We start from the raw sequence: 21,780 nt of genomic DNA, 5'->3' as shown, positions 1-21,780 counted from the left end.
GCAACGGACGTCTTAGTCCGTCAATTGGAGCGGAAAGTCGCATCGGATAGCGGAGGGCAGATTGGAGGCAGACCGAAAAGAACAGCACCGGATACGAGGTTCGGCTGTCAGTGGGCAAGGCGGCGGGGGATTAAATAAAACTGAGATTTCAAAGTAGCAAGACACCTTCCCAGCGATGGTCATTGCACGACCGAGAGGTTACAAAGAGCTTTCATAACTCTGTTTTTAAAACTGCAGCAGCAGCAGGACGAAGAGGGGAGTTTGAATTGACTGACAAGAAATGCATCATAATGGGGGAAGGAAAGGCGGTGGGGGGGAGGGAGGGAGTTTCTGCCCACCGACCGCTTTGTGGAACTGCGAAACTGGGGCACCGTTTCTTTTCTTTTTTTTTTTTTTTTTTTTTTTTTTTTTTTTTTTTTTTTTTTTCTTTTGTTCCTTAATTAATCTTCTTTCCTCGCTTTATCTCCCCTACTATCCACTCCCGCCGGAAGGATGCAGCACTGCATTACTGCACCACAGGGCACGGAGCCACTGGCAGTCTGGCACTAATACTATCAACATTAACCCGGTCATCCTGTCGTGCACTAATAACTTAGTTGAATGCATCTTCACTGCGCTAGCCTGAGCTCCCAGTTACTTCCTATCTATCTATACAAAGAATGCATCTCAGCCCTAAGTTTCATGTTTCGGCTTTGGAGGCTATAATAATAATAAATTGTCCAACTATCCCTAAGAATAGTATACAGAACCAACAAACCTACCAAACCCTCAATCTGACAGCTCACATCCACGTACTTAGACTTAGTACTTACTCCGTAGCTCTGCCACTAACCCTAAACCGCTTGGATGCATGCATCCATAGCTTTTTTTTGGGGAGATCTATCTTATCGCAGATCTTGACCGAATTTACTGGACTAAGATCCGCTCCATAAATCGAACCAGTAGCGAGAAGTAGTTAAGGCATCGGATATATGATGAATTGGGGTTTCAATGGACCGGTCCGTATCTTCTTAATTCGTTATGGCTCTGGCTTGAAAGGAGCGCCGAGGAAATTCTCCGCGACGAAGAGTTGGCCGACGCTGCAGAGGAGCAAGCAGGATATAGTACAGGGATTCCCCAAAATGTTGATCTCATAGCGTCATAGCCTGCAGGGCCTAATTAAGTCTGGTGTAAATACTTCAATCTATTCGTACGGGAGACTCAAATCATCAGTAATACCAGTAGTTACTAACGCATATCTTCATCCCATCACATTTGAACAACCATATCCCACAGCCCACAACCCACAAACCCAAATCCCAGATCATAACATCAGATGGCATAGCATAGCGTAGCATCTCGCATGACATTCGAAACTAGTGAGAATAGAAGAGAAACAATGCGACACGAACACCCTCCGGACAATAAAAAGGTAAGATAGAAAATCAGATCAGACGCAATGTTCGCCCCAAATGCCCCCGATCCCAATTCGTCCCAATGAGTTTTGCGTGGAAAGAAAAAAAAGGTTTCCTTTTTTTACTATACAGGACCCATATGACCCAGGCTGGCTGAAAAGAGAGAAAAGAGAAAAGAGAGAGAAGAATAAAGCATGGCGATCAAGACAAAGCCGCCTTGCTCTTGTAGTCGGACTCCTCGCTAGCCGTCGTCGGGGCTCGTCGTCGATCTCCACCCAGCTGCTGGTGCTGCTGCTGATGGTGGTGTTGTTGTTGGGTGTTGTTGTGGTTATTGTGGTGGTGGTGATGGTGGTGCCCGGTGCTACCAGCGGCCTTATCCTGGCGAGCCTGATCGATCGCCGAGCGTTGAGCGATGCTGTCGTCGTGACTCTTCCAGACGATGTTGGTGTCGGTGGGGAAGTTGAGTAGACGCTTGATGGTTTCGCTGCAGTCGATCGAGTCAGTCGAAGAATCTTGGGAATTTCAGAACGAACATACCGAATCTTGATATTCCGTCCCCCATCGATCCGAGTCCACACATTCAGCACATCCTCCCCACTGCGCACACTCAAGACAGCTCCGCACACCTCATCACCCGCTTCCGCAAACTGATCTCCAACCATAGCCAGAAGCAGATCCTCCCAATACCGGTCCGCCACGCCTTTCTTCAACCGGACCACCCACTTGCCACCCTTCTTGTTGGCATCGTCCTCCCAGACGGGACGGATGCCCTTCTTGAAGATGTGGTAATCGGAGACGGTAGGAAGGAGCGACGGTCTCTTGAGGTGCGAGTAGACCGACCAGAAGCTCTCCACCGAGGATATCGCTGCGAGGGGGACGGTGGACTTTTCGTAATCGGAGTACTTAGGTGTCGGCGGGCGGTACCAAATGATCCATGTGGACTTGAGCGGATGTTCTTTGATCGCGAATGCGGCCTTGGCTTTGACGCTTTCCGCCGCCAGTTCCTGGTCGACAGGGTTTTCCCGTTTCTCGAACCCAGGAGTCTTGACGTCGGAAGCTCCGGGAGTCTTGGGGGCTCCGAATGACGCGAAGGCACCAGAGCCCAGGCCGAACGCAGAGGAGGCGTTTGTCGACGGGGAAGAGACGCCGCCAGATAGAGGCGACAGGGCGTTGAAAGGGTTGGATCGACCACCGTGAGAGCTATCTGGGCCAAACCGTTTCGAGGCGCGGGGAAGTTCAACTCTAGCGCCGTCCGACCCTGTCATCGACAGAGACAACTTGGAAGCGCTGCATGAGAACAATGAGTTAGTTCCAATCCAATTTATCTCGACCTCGCCAAGCGGCCGAGGTATATCACTAAGCGCGAAGTCGGGACATACTTAGATCTGCGGGTCCAGAGGTTTGCGTTATCCATGGATGTACTAGCTACTGAGACAGCTCAGAAAAAAACGAGCGGTCACCGGCGGAGGAAGACAGGATCGGGCGGGGTGACGAAATAGTACAGAAGAATAGGAACCCGAGAACACGAAGAGGAGGATCGGACAATGAGGCCAGTATCGACGGAGAAGGGTGTAGGCAGGGTTTAGAAATTAGGTTCAATTAGGTTCAAACTGGGGCGAACGGAGCGGCAAGAGGGGAAGAACTTCGGTCCAAACGAGAGAAGAGGAAGAGAAGTCAAGGAAGAATAATCGTGATCGTGATCGTGATCGTGAACGTGACGAATGGGAGAATGCGGGGGGTGAGGGATGTGATCTGTAGGATTTAGTCTGTTGTATGGGGAGAAGGAAGATCGGAGGCGAGGGGTGGGAGGAATGGTGTGGGAAGATCGGAGAAGTGGAAGTGGAAGTGGAAGTGGTGGTGGTGATGGTGGTGGTAGTGGTGGTGGTGGAAGTTGGAAGTGGAAGTGGAGTGGAAGAAATGCGGAATTGGGAATTAAACCTGCTGGAGAGGAAGAGAGAGAGAGAGAGAGAGAGAGCAAAGGCAGAAAGAGAGTGAACCTGTGAAGAACCAGAACGGAAGAGAACACCGACTGGAACCCAAGTCAGTTTTCTGCCGTCAAGCTTCTTCCTCTTCCTCCTAACCAATCAACTCTCTGCCCCGCTGCTTTTCCGCCTCCGTGGTTTTTCCAGCTCCGTCCCTTCTTTCCGTCCATATAAAATCCTCGACTTCTTCCCGCTCTTCTTCTTTCTTTTTTTTTTTCCATAACAAACCCAAGACCACCAACTCAAATCATCGCTGGTTGCACAATTGTTTGATTCTGTCGAATTTATCTACTGCACTGGCGACTCCGATGAGTGTGTCGAGAACGAGCATCAAGACCCCGCATCTAAAACCATCATCACGAGGGCTCTTCTCAGGGCTCCATGATGCGGTGATGACCTGATTGACGGGACATTCCTTTTACTTTGTTCAAGTCCGGACTGGAACTGTGGTGGATTCGGTAGTATTCGTAGTCCACTCCGCTCTATAATGCAAGAGCATCGTAGTTTTTCGAGGATCCGGTGCGTCAGTCACTTTTCCTTCTGCTCTCAGACCTTAGGGTATCTCCCATGATGAAGCTCTTATATCACATACTCTGGTAATCCGAGGTGCTCAACCGCGCGAACTGGCCTGCCATGGCCATGCGCTGGTAGAGTGTGAGGTGAAAAGGCATTTCTGATTGTCGTAATCATCCGTCCCGAGCAATGGTTGACGCTTGCAGCAAAGTCATGCGGTCGCTTGGTTACTGACGAGCCCGATCATAGTGACCCTCTAAGCATGGGTGGGAGCCGACTGTTTGATGCCTCGCACTCTACAACAATCTACAACGCTTTGATCTATGTATTAACTCGACCAGTACTCTGCCATCGAATTTGGGATACTTGGTTGAATATTTTCTATAAATGAAACAATGAAATTCGCAGGGGGAATCGAGCAGCAACCGGAGATGACTGAACGAACACAAAACTAGAACGCCTCCCCCCCCCCCAATCCCCTGGAAGAATCGATAACAAATGCATGCACGCAGTGTGGTCCAATCGTGTCGCACAAATATGATAAAAGAAATAATAAATGCTACCTTGGGATTATTGGACGAGTCAACTGGCCCAACCTCTGAATCGTGAGTAGGCCTGGAAATTTGAAGGACATTCATAAGTACAAGAATATCGAAGTCATGTCATCAGCAAAGGGTCAAAGTACTTCGTAGCTACCCGGACCCAGCAAATCGTTAACTAGATGCAGCAACCTAGTACTGGGCATGCTGTGCGGAGTCTGACTGACGTTCGGAGCCAGCCTTGATGCGCTTGGCGTCCCTGTCACTTTGAGGTGCCAGAGGAGCCACCTTGCGCTTCTCTTTATCCCTCTGGTACTCTGCACGGCGTTCTTTGTCCTTCTCTCTGCGGAGGGCCTTAGACTCAAACTCGTGCCAATCACCCTCAATGTTCTCGAGCCTAGAGACTATCAGTTAGGTTTCAATATTCAATAAAGCCAAGGCACGAAGACCTACTCGATAGCTTGCTGAGGCCGTGGCTCCTCCGAGGTGAAGTATGGGTGCGCCAATATCTGACCAGTGGTTGGTCGTTTCACAGGATCATATTGGAAGACCTGAGATATAAGATCGAGAGCTGCTGGCGAGAGGACTTCACCGTAGACCTCCTCGAAAATCCTCTTCTTCCGCTCCGTGGGGCGCATTAGCTCGAACCAAGGCATCTCAATCAAATCTGGCCATTCGGCGCGGTTCGGGGTGCCAAGGCAGTTGTAGAGCTTGTCGAGTTGACTTATCTCTCCTCCTTCACCCGGGAAAACAGCCTTCTTCGTGAACATTTCAACATATACGCAAGCCGCACTCCAGACATCAACAGCTGGGCCGTACCGAGTCTCGCCAAGTAGAAGCTCCGGTGGTCGGTACCAGATGGTGATGACACGGTTTGTATAATCTAGCTGGCGACTTTTGGAGAAGAACCGTGCTAGACCGAAATCGGCATACTTCAGCTGCCCTCTGTTGCTGATCAAAATGTTGGCAGCCTTGATATCACGATGCATGACACCTCGGTGGTGGAGGTAATCTAAGCCTTCAAACATCTGCTTTGCCAGGTCTTTCTTGTGGGCTTCAGTTAGAGTGAAGGTCGGGTGGTTAATCAAACCAGTCAAGTCGTGCGAGAGATACTCAAACACCATGAAACACTCATTTCTCTCCACCATGACTTCTAATAAGCTGACGACGTTGTGATTGCGAAGATGTTGAAGCAGCTTGATTTCTCGAACGGCGGTCACCGGGAAGCCATCCTTCTCACCCTCCATTCTGATCTTTTTGAGCGCGACTTTACGCTGGGTATAGACATGAATTGCCTTGAAAACCTTGCCGTAAGTGCCTGCACCAATGACTGATTCATTGCCTGGTTTTCGGTAGTATACAGAATCTGAGTTTGCGAATTCCTCAGAAAGAGCGGGGCGTGGTTTTATGCGGGTCATAATCTTGATTTGCTTTCTCGGCTCCGGAGAGTGCTCGGGACGACGATCAGGACGGAAATCCTGTCTCCGATCTCCTCGAGGTCTTTCCGTGCGAGGAGAGTCGAATCGGCGGTCGTCCCGTCTACCCTCACGCATACTTCGGGGCTCTCGGGGCCCACGAGGTTCTCGCGTGTCGCGATAACTGCGGGAATCCCGGAAGTCTCTTCTGTCATTTCGTGCACGCTCTCGCTCACGCTCACGCCGGTCACGTTCGCGTTCGCGGTCACGCTCGCGGTCGCGGTCGCGGTCGCGGCGATCAAAGCGAGGTTCAGATTTGAACTTCGGCGGTGGGCCAACCGGCATCCTATTGCGTGAAGGTGGCTCGGCGGCACGCTGAGGTGGCTCTCGAGCTAGCATTCTCTGGGCTAGGTCGGGAACCGGCTTGGGGGCTGGGGCAGGAGCAGTTTTGGCCTTGAAGGCGAAACTTATTTTGCCTCCCTTATTTGGAGTAGCAGAAGCAGCAGATGGTTTCATACCAGGGGGCGGATTTCTTTGAGAATCACCATCACCATGGTCAGGATCTGCTCTAGACCTCTCGATATCTGCTCGTGATTCCTGTCGTGAACGTCCATATTGATCACCATCGTCGTTGGCACCTGATCTTGCCCGATCACCTGCTGGCGGGGGTGAGGGACTACGCGACGGCCCATACAGTTCGTTAGGGTTTGACGGGTCCCCTTGACCCCGCGAACCCGGTGTATTCCAGTGGGACTTGTTGAAATTACCTCTTTCCCGAGGAGAAAACCCACTCATGTTGGTTTGATGATTACCCCGATATATCAAGTTCCCATCGCGAAAAGTTGGGCCTGAGGATGGTGATGGACCACGACTGTGTGAAGAATGGTGGGGTTGCTGGTACTGATTCTGCGAATCTCCCGTGGGGTAATTATCTTGTCGTTGCGGTGGAGAGCGGCTGGGTAGATACCGGGGTTAGATTTGCATTGTAGAGGATACGATTCAAAGATCGACTTACCCATGTGGATTCTGGTACGATGACTGTTGTCCGGTCCACTCGCTCCGGTCCTTCGAGTAAGGAGATGTGGACTCAGCATGGGGTTTGGGAGACGCCGCATGATATGATGATCTTGAGGCATGGGATTCACCTGCTGATGGCCGGAAATTTCTCGAATGCTGGTCATTAGAAGCATCAGACACACGTCTTTCCCGAGTTGAACTGTGCGTGGCATCTCCCTTAGACGACCCCCCGGCGGTATGAACATCAAAAATTGACGGCTCTCGGCGAGGAGAGGAAGATTTGTGCGAATCGCCTCCCGAAGGTCGAGTCGGTCTCGTCGAATCCATCATAGGCTCACCTATTGAGTTCCGACGTGAGTCTCTGGAGTATCTCGAAGCCACAGATTGAGCAGAATGACGGGATGCTGAGCGGTAGCGGCGTCCGTCCTGGTGCTCGTCTTCGAAGGACGGGCTATGTGGGCGTCGAGGAGGATGTGAGTATGGCTTTCCTCCGCGGACTGGCGACCTCGAGCGCCTCGAGAGTGGGGACACAGGGCGGCCTCCCCCGGCTTTGCGGCGTTCCCTTCCTCGTCGTGACCCGGGAGAAGGCCTCCGGCCACCTCTACCGCGTCCTGAAAAACGGCCTCGCCTGTTCGGTGGATATCCACGGTCCGGCTCGTCGTTGGGGTTGAAGGAAGGTCGACGATGTCCTGGCCGGTTGGAGTGTGAATGAAACCCCCCAGGAGACGGGCTCCGTGTTCTCTTACGTTTCGAGGGTGGTGGTGCAGATGGAGAGTCGTTTCGTCGAAGGTCTTTGCCGACAGGTCTATCCGTATCTACCGACCGGTGCGCCTGCGAGTCAGGACGATTCGCAGGGTTGGGTGAGCGATGACGATCTGACTTTTGGCAAGGGTAAGCGTCAGGGGGGGGAAGACCGGATGAGCCACGGCGAGAGATAGGAGGTGAAAACTCGCGGTGCGGACGTGAATCGTGGTCGTAAGGAAGATGGGAACGCGGAGGCGGCGACCGTAGCGAATAATCAGGTCTGCCCTCCTTAGGGCGGCGGCGAGGCTCCCGATCGCGAAATTTATCCCTACCCCGATCACGATAGGAACCTCGAGGACGGTGATTCCGTTCCCGATCTCTCAAGTCTCCAGTATCGTTGGAGGCTTTCCACTCGTCTCTCAACACCGGACTCCTGCGGGACCCAGCCATGTAAGCTGCTTCAGCTGCATCTAGTTCCAAGCAGAGGAGAAGGGAAAGAGGCGGCAGGGATCAAGACGACCGACCCGCTAGAGAAAGAGACGGTTCGCATGTAGATGTCAGCGCGAGAGGAAGTCCGGTGGAGCCTAGTTAGTGTACTGTATCTTGTCTAGGCGATTCAAGTTTGGATTGGGTTGGGGGGGGGGGGGGTGGGGGGGGGTGTGCCGGCCGCGTTTCTCAGAAAGGGATTCCTTCAGTGTCGGGGATTGGGTGGTGCGGAAGACTGGTTTTTCCGGGGGGATCGATAGACTCGATGGCGGTGGATGTTGGGGATCAGATGAAAAGCAAAAAGCGAACTGTCAAGGAAAAGAGAAGAAAAGTTAGTAGCCGAGGAAACAATACTTTCAATAGTGAAGAAAGCAATAGAAAGGGTTTCATCAACTCAAAAGAAGGGAAGGGAAGGGAAGGGAAGGGATAGACGTACCTTTCCGTTCCTGTTCTGTATGCTATCCGCTTGAATAGAGTGAATTCACAACGAAAGAATAAGAGGGGGGTGGTGTGGAATTCCTCTCTAAGGCGGGCTACCAATACGAAGAACACCACCCGTTGATGGAAGTGTGGTGTTGGGTGGATGGAGTTCTACTTATCGGCGGGCAGTGACTGGCAAATAACTGGCAAACGACTGGCAAACGACTGGCAAATAACTAGACTTCTCTTCTTTAATTGTGAAGAGTCAGTCAGTCAGTCGACCGAGTCAATGCGGGTGACTTTCTTGGGCGAGCCAGAATCCCATGTTCCGCCAGTCCCAGCATTGCTGCGTGGCTCTTACTACGATAGTGAGTCGCTCTCATGAGAAGAAGGGCACTTCACCCACCACATGATGAGCGGGCAAGCAGAGAATTGCTCCCGGAGCAGTCAAAACTTGATCTCCAGTACCTCGCACCGGGACTGGGACCGACTTGCGATGTCGAAATGCCCCCAAGTCGGATTGCCGAATGGGAAGCGCTATAAGGCAGCCTGGCAGAGCCCCCGACTTCTTCCATGGCGATCTTGCCTGGGTGCTGTGCTTGATGCGATTATGCAATCAAGACTTGTTTTTTCTTTTGCACTTGTCGTGATGCATATAGAGCTGGCCTTGGGTCGCTGATTCGATCCTTCTCCTGTGACTTCAGTTTGAGCTGCGGCTCATTGTCGGTCGTTCTGCTGCCAATCCCTTATGTCTTTCCCCGCCTCTTCACCCGAGCTCGTCGCTTCTCTCTAGCTTTTCCACGCGTCACCTGTTGTGCGGAGCACATTCCCTCGGTGTCAGAAAAAAAGGAACCTATCTACAAGAACCATATATACCCAAACGCAAATGATGTGGAGCAATAGAGTAAGCAATCCGACCGAGATGAGCCATTGCAGCACTGCACAGGGTCGAGTTCCTGCAATACTCAGTCGCTAGATCAACCAGTTCGACTTAGCAAGGCAGCAATCGATGAATGTGAGGGGAGCGGTCCGGTATAACCACCACGGTTTGAGTTAACGAAGATTTTTGGCCGTCTCAATCATCCGCTGTTATACTTGGTCGGTTGGTTGTCCCGGGGAAGCCGCCGGCGTATACAACCGTTCAGCGGCGAATAGAAATAGCGCGATCCCAGCTTGGAAGAGTCCGAGCCATCTTCGAGCAAAAGGGCACGGCTATGATAGATCAAAGGACAAGCTCCCCGATAATTACTCGAAGATTCACCCATGTGCCATATGTGAGACTGAGCTTCGCATGAAGCGAGCATCAGCTAAGGGCGGGAAACAAACGACTGAAATCTACCGAATCACACGTAGAATCCAGGAATCGGACGATAGGCAGGTATTCGTCTAGCCTTGGGATGGCTGGGCCTATCTGAAATCCAAGGCCATACGTACCTAGACACCCATGCTAGGATGGGGTGACATCGGAACAACCCAGTCCCTCAACTTAAGGGATCAACACTTTCCAGTCTTTCACACTGTTGGCTGGCAACGCGCAGGAAGTCTATAGCGCACACAAGTTTAGAGTGAATGTTTGCTATACTAAGCTGGTCGTAGAGATCAACAAAGAATCTTGAATCTGCAGAGAGTCGAGATGTGGTCGGCCATGATGGGCAAGTGGGCGGTCGGGATGCGGAAGAACATTGGGTTCCAGCTCAGGCAGGTTCACTGTCAAGGAGCGGATGAACATGGCGGAGATCGACTCGAGAGATCCCATAGAGCACTTGGGGAATTGCAAAAGACAGGATCAACATCTAAATACCCCGTCTTGACTCCTCCGTAGCTGAATCGTTGACGAGAGGCTGGTCTGTTGGAGGGCAGACTGTTGTGCCTTGTTGACTTGATAACAGGTCAAGGGTTGTCGTAAGCCGGAAACAACGGGGGTCTTTAGAAGTTCAACCCGCTCGACAGTCACGTGCACGGGGCTCGGTAGCCGGATTTAGTGAGGTCCGTGTTTGACATGTTTGTCTGGATGCCCACCAAGTTCACTAGTTAGACTAGTGTCTCTTTCCCTGCAGTGCTTCTTCGAGATATCTACTTCGCTACAACTCTATATGGTTGTTGGAAGTGCAGACCTTACAGTGTGTTTCTGTTCAAATACAAGGTCTTTTGATCAACAATGATACAACATGATCGATTACGGCAAGCTGCTACTACTAATTTACCAATGATCTCGTTCGCCGTAGCTAAACCCACACATTGATACCAAACCCTCCTGCAACAAATATGGATTGGCGAGTGCCATCAAGATTCTCGCAAGACTATTCCCGTGTATAATGCCAACCCCGTTTCTTGCCTGCCTCCCTATGCTGGTTACGCGGCTTTCCCATTCAAGGATATGACAGCACACTATACAGAAGACAATTCCGGCCATAAACAAACGGAGATAAGCCCGCTCCTGAGAGTATATTTTAAACCTCGGAGAGATGTACACATACATAGCACCTATCGGACATCGGAGCAGACTTAAGCTATTCTTTAGCAGCTACTCGGTGACTAACGAGAGATGCCTGACAAGGCCACCTATGTTTCATGTTGAAGAAACAGCAGCGCCCTGCGATGGAAAGTCGTCGTCATCTTACCCACTCCCTGTTTCTAGTCGCGCAGAAGCGGAGGTGGGGCATCCAAACCAAGCAGAACGGTAATTAAGCTTACCTCCAGCTCCAATGATGTCCCTTGGCGAACCAGATAAGATGGAACGGTTCCTGGCTCCCGTTTTGCTGCTGCGGAGACTTTCCTCTTCCCAGCGACTTTTTGCAGATCAGCTTCGAGAAGCCCGGCCCGGCCGTCAGACAATGTGGTGGATAAAGCACTAACATAAGGTTGTTGAATGTTGATACACCATGATGGGTCCTCTTCGAGTGCGTGCAACATCGACACGGACTAATGCGTCGTCGTGATGTGGATCTATTCCAGAAGCACACTTTATTTGGTTCATCCTTCCTTAAGGAGTCATATGGCTTCATCTGAGGTATAAAGTGTGCCATCTTTCTGTTCCTACCAGCATGAACACACACATTCCATTCTTTGTCTCTAGACATTCCTTCGTTCTTCATCAGATCTCATTGCAGCAATGAAGTCTGCTGCTCCTCTCCTTACCGTGGCCACGCTGGCAGCGGCCAAAAGGAACTGCAGTGTCGAGAGCATTGCCCCGTTCTTGCCCAAAAACTCTACTGTTTATTATGCGGATCATTATGCCAAAGGAGCCAATTTCACCCCTCCCATCGAGCTCAACTACGGGTTGACTTCTATTCCCACGGGAAACAACCCCTACGAGGTCTCTGTCGATAGCTGTGTTGCCCAGGCCAATATCACCTTGCCCAACAACACTCAGCACAGCGTCGGTATCGTGCTCCCTGATGACTGGAACGGTCGGTTCATGGCCGTTGGTAACGGTGAATTTTCGGGATCGGTTGGTTGGTCTTCCATTATGAACACCGCCTGGTATGGCTTCGCCAGTATCTCCACCGATACTGGTCACGAAGGCAACAACGGCAGCTTCGGGTACCACAATGAAGCTGCTCTTACCAATTGGGGCTACCGTGCCCTTCACGACGCGGTTGTCAACGGAAAGAAAGTGACGGAGGGATACTACGGTCACAACATCTCCTACAGCTACTACCGTGGATGCTCCGCCGGTGGCAAGCAGGGTATGAAGGAGGTCCAGATGTTCCCCGATGACTTCGATGGTGTCATTGCAGGAGCGCCAGCCTGGTGGACCGACCACCAACAGCTGTGGAACGTGCTCACTGCCATCTGGAATCTTCCCGAGACGGCCGACTACCACGTCACCGATGCACAGATGGAGGCGGTGCAGGCTGAGATGCTGAAGCAGTGTGACCCTCAGGATGGGCTGAAGGACAGCATCCTCCAGAACCCCTTCGGCTGTGTCTTCGATCCTGTCCCGGTGATGTGCAATGCCACCTCCTCCAATGACACCTGTGTGACGCCCGCCCAACTCACCACCGTCAACAAACTGTTCAACCCCTGGGTCGAAGCCAACGACACCTTCATCTTCCCTGGATATACTCTGGGTACCGAGGTTGGCGCCCCTACTCTGGACGACGACTTCGTCACCTACATCCAGTACATGCTCCAGATCGGCGGCGACTGGACCTGGGAAGACTGGAACCCCGATCTCATCGCTCTCTCCGAGAAGCTGAACCCGGGTAATGCCACCGCCGACGACTTCGACATTTCTCCTTTCTACAAGAGGGGTGGCAAGCTCCTTCATTACCACGGCTACTCCGACCCGTCGATCGCTTCCAAGTCCTCCCTGTACCTCTACAATCATTACCAGGAGGCTCTCCGGCCCCAGGGCATTCCCGTCGATGATTTCTACCGTTTCTTCTTCGTGCCCGGCATGGAGCACTGCACCAGCACCCCCACAGACCAAGACGCCCCCTACTACATGAACGGAGACAGCCAGGCTGGCTCCCTGTCCGGCACCATCTTCGGTGTGCCCGGCTTCAACGACAGCAAGCATGATCTTATCCTCGCTATGGTGGACTGGGTGGAGAACGACAACGCTCCCGATTACTTGATCCCCACCAAGTACAAGAACGACGTGGTTGCCGACGGTGTCGACAAGCAGCGCCCGATCTGCCCCTGGCCCAGCCTGGCCAAGTACAAGGGCCAGGGCGATGTCGACAAGGCCGAGAACTGGGAGTGCGGTACTCTGTACTAAGCCTAGGTGTCTGCCTCGTCATGTGCAGTACTCTTTAGTCCATGTATACTAGTGTTTAGACTTGTGTTATGATGTATCAATAGCATACCTGCAGGCCCCCTTTTCAGGACGGTCCTCAGTGAGCGAAAGATATCAAAGTGGATTAGTTTTTTCATTTCAGATTTCTGTTGAAATCTCTTATGAGCAGCTGTATCTTACAGTCCCAGTTTCTTCGAGTATCACCGCATCAATAAATGTCCCATGCATGTCCTCATCCAACATGCCATTCCTTGAATCCATCCCACTATCCATTTCACCAAATCAATTCCACCTCCCATCATAAACCCCACGACCCATCTACACCAGAACCCGTTATCGAAAAAAAATCCCATCATGGAAAATTCCAGGCTTTCACCGATCCAACCTCACAACCTCCATCCAATCCACCTGGCTCCTCAGCGTCGCCATCCGCATCTGCTCATCCCAGGTGACCCTCTGCCCCGCGATGCCGGGGGTCTCGAACTGTTCGCGTCCGCCATCCCCAAACACCAGCTTGTACATTTTCTGCAGATCCAGCCCGCGGTGCAGGAGCTCGCGCATGATCCACTGGTCGGGGCGCAGCAGTTTGATTTTTGTGGGGGTGTTCTTCCTTCCGTAGTATTCGTATTGCAGGGGTTCGAGGTCTTCTTCGGTGGGTGTGGTGCTGGGTGTGGATGAGGATGGGGTGGTTGTAATGGGTACTGGGTTGGTGGGTTCAGTGGGTTCAGGATCTCCAGGGACTGCAGGTCCAGCACGCCCTTCGTTTCCGTCCTTCACCTCGAGCATATCACCATCCTTACCCGCACCCCCATCCGTCCCCTTCACCTCACTATCTTCCTCTTCTTGACCAGTAGCAGCACCACCAGGTCCAAAGGTCCCCCCCCTCTTCCACCTCCCCACTTCCAGATAATCCGCCAAAACAACCAACGACGGCTGCGCAAGACACAACTGCCGCATAACCGTAAACCTCGTCACGCCCTTCACCTCCTCCAGAAACGCATCGACCTGGACCAGGAAAAACACACCCAGAAACAGATCCAGATCCGACCACAGATTGCGGTTGCGGACTGTCCACTCGCGGCGGTGGTTGTCGGGGACGTCCATCAGGAACCAGAGCTTACGGAGGATGAGGGCCGTGCCTGCGGGGAGGAAGATGTTGGCTGCGAGCAAGGTGGTGAGGATGCGGTTGATGGTGGTGGTGCGAGTGGTGAGCATTAGGAGGTAGCCTAGTTTAGCGCGTGGCTGGGGGTGGGGGTTTGAGGGGTTAGTGGTGTAGAGGCTTGGGTAGCAGATCAGGGGGAAGGTGTCGGATATGTTGGTGGGGTGGTTGGTGTTGAGGTGTTGGAGGTGGTGGGTTATGATTGTGGGGAGGTTGTGGTGGAGGGATTGGTGGAGGGGGCGCGAGAGGGAGAGTAGGGTTAGGATGTCCTCGGGGTGGAGGAGGTCGGTGACCATCACGGTGAGTTCGGGGTGGGCGGAGAGGGCGGAGAGGAGGTCGAAATTGTTGTGCGGGATTGTGATGGTAATGGTGGAAGGTTGACGGGGTTCTTCCTCTGGGATCTCTTCTTGGGCCCAGAGTATGTTGATGTTATTGTTGTTGTTGTCTGGGGCTGGTGTGTTGGGCAGGAGACGGGGTGGATGAGCGGCTGGGTCGGTGTCGGGTTCGGATTTGACCACCGCTGATGCTGGTGCTTGGGAGTCAGGCGTAGAGGTGTGCAGGCTGTTCTGGTCCCGGGTGCGCCGTGTGACAGAGCGTGTGAGATAGCGAGAACTTGCTGGACGCTGCGGGGTCTGAGGTTGAGGTTTGTTGTCGGTAGCCGCTGGCTTGTCGTCTTCAGACTTAGGTTCGGGGTCCTGATTCACAGGATGGCTGTGTAGTGCAGTGTCCCTGGTGACTGGCCCGTTGATGAACCCAGGAGCTCCGCATGGCACGATCCGAAGAGGCCGAAGTGGTCCGCTGAACTGCGCAGGTGGGATTCTAGGCACGGCAACAGCGTCGGTTCTGATCTGCAATACAACCGGAGCCGAAGGCCTGTTCACCATCCCCTGAGGACGGATGGGTGCGATCTCCTCTGGCTGTACGCCCGCGATCATCTGCTGCCGGATTAGATACTTCTGCAGCGACATACCAGGATGGGAGTCTGCGGTGCTTTGCTCCCGATGAGAAGAGGATGCAGCTGAGCCGTTGACACCGGTGGTTGAATTGGCGGTTCTACCCGAGGCATCGTAAGCGGCGGTGTTGGTCTGTGGGTTGTGCTGAGTTGATCCAGTGTGTCCCGGATTCTGGTTGCCCGACGATACATGGCGCGGACCAGCGGGTCGGGAGTTTCTCGCAGGCAAGAAGCGTGGAGGCAATCGATTCGTGTGGCCTTGTGCAGCACCTGGGATTCGACCGAGCCGAGATGTCTGCTCGCGATACAGGCGGCCGCCACGCGGTGGGAAGCGCTGCATGATGTTCTGCCGCGCAGCTTCGGCTCTTCCGGGTGGTCTGTTGTTCATCACATGGCGCAGAATCATCAAGCGTGTGATCTGACGCTGCTCCTGGTCTTGAGCATACTGCGGAGAGCCCTCTTCATGGAACGGGGGGATGTTTGCTCGCAACCCAGGGAAGCTGTTCTGTGAGGCAGTACGAGCTGTGATGAGATGAGGGTGTTGCGGAAAGAGGCCCACAGCGATAGGAGGCTGGATCACTCGACTATGAGAGATACTGCCTGGCTCATGTCTATGAGCAGCGCTCAAATGAGGATGAGGCCGAATCTGGGGAGGAGAGGGTGGCAGCATATCCACATCGTGGCCGCGGGAAGTCTGCATATCGTCATGCTGCTGACTGTGCTCGGTATCCTCATGGCTATTTATCTCGTGACTATTGCTCACAGCTCCCTGGACGTCGCGTGGGGTGGCTGTGGCGCTTCGGCTCGCCCACAGAAGAAGCAAGCCTTCGGCGGCTGCCAGCTCGTCGGGTGTATACGACCTTGCCATGATGACAGCGGGGTTCTTTCTCCGGTGCTGTCAGCAGGAAGGCCGTAGAACGCCTTATGTCTACTTGTAAACAAAGTTAGTGTTGTGCCAACGGTTCTTGGAGGAAGGATATAGTTCTTACTCAACGAGACACTTACCTCGCTTCAAATCGAGTCAGGACAGATGGAAGAGTACTATCAAGCAGCTGGCGGATAGAGGCAGATGTGCGTTGAGGCTTTTCACGCTTGCTTGGATGATAATTGTGGAAAGTGTGGATAAAGAGTGGGAAGAGGAAGATGAGTTGTTCATGGGTGGTGAGAGATGGAGGAGAAACGAACACCATAGCGACTGATATACCCCACCCAGGCCAGGCTGTTGACGCAAAATTCACTACAGTCAGTCATTCACTGCGAGACCTAGAATAAAAACCAGAATGTAAGCCAAGGCACACACCAATCCAGCACGTCCATTCACTAATAAAGATGCTCCACAACACGGAGCATTCATGGTAGTTTCCTTGCGTTTCAATTTTCTCAGTTGTTCAGTATCTATATAGTTTGGATCTCGGATCTTGATTAGATATAGAAACTTTGTGTTACTTCTACAGGTTGTCCCGAACAAGGACAAGGATAAGCTGATACCGCAAAGGTATTTGTTGTAATTATCGAAATGTATATATTTACTTGTGCCGATTCCCGAGCACTCAAGAGCGGGCTGGTCAGGGAGCTTGACCATGAGATATTCTCACAGGATCGGACAGCATGTGGTTTTTACAAGGGAGACAACGATAAAAGGCAACTAGCTAGCCAGCAAAAGTTATGTCTACAGAACCCGAGCATGTTCATAGAGAAGACAAACACCCTTGAAGTCAAGCCAAGGGTGCTTGAGGCCCAACAAGAGGTCACTTGAAGCCTGTAAAAATTTCATAAGATGCCCGTTTCATGAAGTAACCAGAAGGCACTATCCAGATCGACCATTTCAAGATGAAAACATGTGATCAGATGCATTCGACTTTCAATGTACATGAAGATCTTCGATCGTTCGTTCGCCGTTCTCCGAAATTGACCACCCCAGCCGTACCGTAATGTCCTGATATCAGGTTGAGAAGATATTAGTAAAATATGTTGAATCATCCAAATTACACCCCAAAGATGTCCTCCGCGCTGCAGAATGTTGAGGGCGCAGCGTGTAATCTTGTTGTTTGTGGATCAAATGTTTTGCACAAATCCCCAGAAGCGATGACGAGAGCGATGGGAGAAATGTGGCTTCTTCCTGGTCAGTCTTCGTGACGATGCCAAGAATCTATGCAAAAGTGAAGGGCAACATGCGACTCTTCCGTGCCACAATTACCAAAAGAAAGAATGCCAACATGGAAACCCAATGAATGACCTGTTGAAAGGTATAAACCGCCGTAACTCCTTAAATCATGAAACCATCCAGTGTTAAAACGAGAGGGGTAACAAGTGCGTCGTAAAGGAAAGCTGAGTGGGCATAAGGGACATTATCTTCGGTTCAAGAGGTTGAGGAACTCCTCGCGAGTCTTGGCGCTGGAACGCATGCAGCCTAACATGCAGCTAGTGGTCGTGGTGCTGCTAGTCTTCTGCACGCCACGCATGACCATGCAAAGATGGGCGGATTCCATGACGACACCAACACCGCGGGGCTTCAGAACCTCGGAGATCGCGAGGGCAACCTGTTTCGTCAGACGTTCTTGCACTTGTAGACGACGGGAGAACATCTCTGCCAGGCGAGCCAGCTTGGAGAGACCAAGCACGCGGCGGTCAGGGATGTAGCCAATGTGCATCTGTTCGGAATCCTAGTCAGCAATTCGACCCTTGTACGCTGTTGTAGTCAGTCATCTTACTTTGCCCATGAAGGGAACCATGTGGTGCTCGCACAGCGAGAACACCTCGATATCCTTGACGATAACCAGCTCATCGTGATCTTCATGGAAAACAGCACCGTTGACGAGGTCCCGAACGTTCTCCTCGTATCCCTTTGTGAAGTAAAGCATAGCCTTGGCGTATCTCTCGGGCGTCTCCCGCAGTCCTTCTCTTTCCGGATCTTCTCCGACGCATTCCAAAATAGTTCTCACAGCACCGGCCAACTTCTTGATGCGCTCTTCGTTCTCCTCGGGAGTTGACTCCAGGCGCGCCCGGGTACCAGGGCCTGCAGGAGAAGTGGATTAGAAAGACTCCTCTCCGATGGATACATCAATACTCACAAGGCCAGCTCAATCCGTCAAAATCAATGGGAGGGAAAAGGGTGTAAGGGCTGGCTGGTCGGCTTTCGTTGGCAGGCGGGGTCAAGGCACCGGCTTCATCTCTGGCATCACGAGCAGGATCCCTCAGGGTAGGTCTGCGGCTTATCAGTATGAGAATAGTTGCAAGCGAGAAAATAGATGACCTACCTGGCGATGAGAGAACCAGAAGGAGCATCGTCCTGGTACTGACTGGAATCTCCGGCAGGACGGATGTTTTCAGGCAGGTCGGCAAATTCCACAGGAACGCGGGGAGTGAAGGACGAACGAATAGAGGAGTTGAGACTTTCGCGCTCACGAGCATCCCGGGTGCCCAGAGACAGATGAAGGGGAGAACCGCCGTTCAGCATGTGGGAGGGGATGGCGGACTTGGGCTTGGGGCCGTGGGGAGGGGAGGTTCCGGAGGCCATGACTCAAACCAGAGGGGAGGGAGAAGTGGTGGGAGTGGGATGGATGTATGTATGAGGGGGTAATGGAGGTATATGTGTGGAGGAGCTTAGCTGTGGGCAACACGTCCCTGGTCGATGGTGATGAAAATCGCAAGCGAAGTTCACCAGTTTCAATACACAGCAAGACAAACTGACACTTAATGAGCTTCTTGTATTTTTTTTTTTCCTCCGATGAAGGATGAGAAAAGGAAAAAATTAAAGCTCGCCGCGCTGAACGGCGTTACCTTTTCGGAGCGAAATGGCCCCTCTCCGATCGCAGGTGTCCGCTCTCACCGCTCGCACTACTGACCAATCACTCAGCTCAATGCACGGGCTGACACGAGGGGGACTCGCCGCTAGGGGCCCGGGTGTTGATTAGCTCATTCCAGACTGATTTCACCATTCACCATTCTCCGATGCCCCGAACTCCGGACTGCGACAGGACTACTACCTACCTAACTTCCTAATATAAAACAGGTGATGTCCGCAGTGAAGAGGACTTTCTACCGACAAGACAAGAGAATAAATAGTCGCAATTCTTGTAGCATATCTCCTCATCAAAAGTGCCTGGATCTCAAGAGGGTGGCCCGCCGACAATTGCTTGGCAGCTGCACGCCCCCTACCCCGCATGATCTGCACCAGCATCTTCGGCGCATTATTAGCACTCGTAAGTTGTAACACTGCTGCGCACGACCTGCCCTGGCTTATCGGTGCTAACGGTCGGAATGCCGCCGGCGTGCTTATCATGAGGACAACACGGCGAGATTACCTGCAATGCCCTTAATAACATAGGTTTAATAGGTTGTTTATAGAAGCCAGCACTGTATCCTTACAACTATCAATGCCAAGTAGGATGCTTCCCTCTACACTCTGGTCATCGGAATCGATTACGGACGGGCCCAAGATGTCCTTTTCATGCAATGGTTTGTCATTTTTACATAAGGCATCAGAGTAAAATGTTTAGGCACACCAGCGACAGGGTCATCTACTACAAGGGCGTTCCCTGGTTTGCAACTCCGCATGGTTGTATCCGTGAGACGCGTGTAGCAATACAAGAAGCAAGACAACCGCTCAAGGTAGGTATCAATAATGTAGACGTCCGGTTTTTGTTTTAAGCGAAGCCGACTCATGGCTCCAGTTCTTCAGTCGGTACGTCCTCCAGGTCCTTGCCCACAATTGCATCGGCCACCTTCCACACCTGCAGAAGATTGTCCTCCGCAGCAGAGCAGAGCACCCAAGGATCGTTGAGGTTCCAGCTGAAATCGGAGATGCGGTTGGTGTGGCCACCGTGCATAAAGAGACTGAAGCGTTTCCGGTTAGCAGGCGTATTTCACCCCATGATTTGGGCGACGTTAAACTTACAGCTCTGGCGGTCCATCCTGTGCATCCTCGGGGGTCTGCTCCTCTCCAGCCCGGCTGAGATCCCAGAACATGATCTTACGGTCATAGCTTGCACTGGCCAGGACAGATTCTTCGAAGGGGTGCCAAGAGAGGGAGGTCACCGAGTCATTGTGGCATTCCAGGGCGTGCAACTTGGTTTTCAAGTTACGCAGATCCCACAGTCCGATGGACTTATCAGCCGATCCAGTCGCCAGGACGGTCTCGGCAGCAGGGTTGAATGCAATAGCGTTGATGGCATCGCGGTGCTGACCCTCGGCGGAAGCGGCCGCGCGGTTCGTCTCGGCTTCACGAATATCGATGATTTGGAGGGTAATATCGTCGGATACCGTTCCGATCAGGGAAGAGTGCAGAGGGTGATATTGCACGTCATTGACGATAGAAGAGTGGTGCGTGTAGGTCCGCACCGGCTTCAGAGCCTTATTGCCCTTTTGGTATGTCGTCAGATCCCTGACACCGCGATTAGTAGCCGAACACTAATAGGGAGTCAGTGTGTCGATCTTACCAAAGACGAACAGTCTTGTCCTCACTACCTGTGACAAGGTGACCGGCAGTGTGGGGGCTCCAGCTAAGCCCGAAACCTTCTCGCGTATGGCCGAGCAGCTCCATCTGAGGGTTAACCGTTCCGGTGGGTAGACTAGGGTGCTTCGAGCGATCCCAGATCATCACCCGTCCGTCCGTACACATTGTTGCAATGATGTTCGGATTCTGCGGTTGGTAGCGAGCTTTGTTGACTTCACCCTTGTGGTCAATCTTTTGCACGATATTGAATTTGATCTCCATGGGCGCTTTCTTGGAGCTGCCGCCGTACCCGCCAATCTCGCCCCGATCCTCATCGTAGTCATCTGGGTTGGGTGCAGTAGGATTAGGGAGTTGTACATGGGCAATTTGCAAGTAGTTTTGCGCATCGCTCGACGTGTGAGTGCCGATGAGTAAACGGTGAGTAGAATATGGCTTATCAGGAACCCTAACATGTGTTAGAATTGGTTGAAGTCCGACACGGGCGTATGCGCATACTCTTGCTTATCAGGTAGCCATTGCGTTGTGAGTGTAGGCCATTCCAGTGCCGTGCTGAGGATCATGTCGTAGAGAAATGGGGCGTTCTTCTTCCATGTCTTGTACTCTGATGTGGCACTTAGTCTTCCGATTGCTTGCCGTTCCAGCCAAAGCTAAATGTGTTTCATACCTTCATTGATGATCTTCTCCTCAGTGCGCTCCTCCTCTTGTTCCTCCTGCTCCTCAACGAAAGCTATAGTGGGTCAAAGTCAGAAACGTTGCTCGCGCAACACATCTCGCGGAGGGCTTCCTACTTTCGTCGTAAGGCTCCATGGCTTTTGTCCACCGGTGATTATATGGATGTATAGGTGCGAATTGCAAAAGCTATATTGCGAGTAGTGTAAGACGAATGCAAGATGGATACCCAGTTGGAGAGTTGGGACTCGGAGAGGGTGAAGTGTCAAGCAGCAGCAGGGCGGAGCAGAG

At 52.3% G+C, this 21,780-nt stretch overlaps 6 protein-coding genes across 6 annotated transcripts; 1 reads left to right on the top strand and 5 right to left on the bottom strand.

Annotated features, from left to right (window-relative positions):
* Window positions 1-1,595: 1,595 nt before the first annotated feature.
* Window positions 1,596-2,808, bottom strand: BO82DRAFT_290962 (eukaryotic translation initiation factor 4E; the record flags this gene model as incomplete). Its single annotated transcript, XM_025631709.1, has 3 exons — window positions 1,596-1,878; window positions 1,932-2,681; window positions 2,774-2,808. 3 exons carry the CDS (start codon window positions 2,806-2,808, stop codon window positions 1,596-1,598), a joined length of 1,068 nt encoding a protein of 355 aa, XP_025488691.1.
* A 1,557-nt stretch (window positions 2,809-4,365) lies between these two features.
* BO82DRAFT_317101 (putative protein kinase) lies at window positions 4,366-8,236 on the bottom strand. The gene is made up of 3 exons (XM_025632599.1): window positions 6,859-8,236; window positions 4,882-6,798; window positions 4,366-4,825 (listed from the first exon to the last, which is right to left on the bottom strand). The coding sequence occupies exons 1-3, from the start codon at window positions 8,052-8,054 to the stop codon at window positions 4,621-4,623; spliced, it is 3,318 nt and encodes a 1,105-aa protein (XP_025488690.1). The 5' UTR covers window positions 8,055-8,236; the 3' UTR covers window positions 4,366-4,620.
* A 3,386-nt stretch (window positions 8,237-11,622) lies between these two features.
* BO82DRAFT_434913 (tannase and feruloyl esterase) lies at window positions 11,623-13,236 on the top strand (the record flags this gene model as incomplete). The annotated part of the gene is made up of 1 exon (XM_025640987.1): window positions 11,623-13,236. One exon carries the CDS (start codon window positions 11,623-11,625, stop codon window positions 13,234-13,236), a length of 1,614 nt encoding a protein of 537 aa, XP_025488689.1.
* Window positions 13,237-13,618: 382 nt separating this feature from the next.
* Window positions 13,619-16,233, bottom strand: BO82DRAFT_434912 (uncharacterized protein; the record flags this gene model as incomplete). The annotated part of the gene is made up of 1 exon (XM_025640986.1): window positions 13,619-16,233. The coding sequence occupies one exon, from the start codon at window positions 16,231-16,233 to the stop codon at window positions 13,627-13,629; it is 2,607 nt and encodes an 868-aa protein (XP_025488688.1). The 3' UTR covers window positions 13,619-13,626.
* Window positions 16,234-17,713: 1,480 nt separating this feature from the next.
* On the bottom strand, window positions 17,714-18,882 carry BO82DRAFT_405140 (GTP cyclohydrolase I; the record flags this gene model as incomplete). Its single annotated transcript, XM_025639469.1, has 4 exons — window positions 17,714-18,016; window positions 18,077-18,381; window positions 18,437-18,570; window positions 18,623-18,882. The coding sequence occupies 4 exons, from the start codon at window positions 18,880-18,882 to the stop codon at window positions 17,714-17,716; spliced, it is 1,002 nt and encodes a 333-aa protein (XP_025488687.1).
* A 924-nt stretch (window positions 18,883-19,806) lies between these two features.
* On the bottom strand, window positions 19,807-21,780 carry BO82DRAFT_342337 (WD repeat RBAP46/RBAP48/MSI1 family protein). Its single transcript, XM_025633579.1, has 6 exons — window positions 21,609-21,780; window positions 21,485-21,547; window positions 21,316-21,421; window positions 20,804-21,265; window positions 20,263-20,748; window positions 19,807-20,201 (listed from the first exon to the last, which is right to left on the bottom strand). The coding sequence occupies exons 1-6, from the start codon at window positions 21,625-21,627 to the stop codon at window positions 20,027-20,029; spliced, it is 1,311 nt and encodes a 436-aa protein (XP_025488686.1). The 5' UTR covers window positions 21,628-21,780; the 3' UTR covers window positions 19,807-20,026.

This window comes from Aspergillus uvarum (assembly GCF_003184745.1).
Source record: "Aspergillus uvarum CBS 121591 unplaced genomic scaffold BO82scaffold_55, whole genome shotgun sequence".
NCBI classification, from domain to species: domain Eukaryota; kingdom Fungi; phylum Ascomycota; class Eurotiomycetes; order Eurotiales; family Aspergillaceae; genus Aspergillus; species Aspergillus uvarum.
Note: the sequence above shows the minus strand (reverse complement) of the source record. Positions and strands in the feature narration are given on the sequence as shown.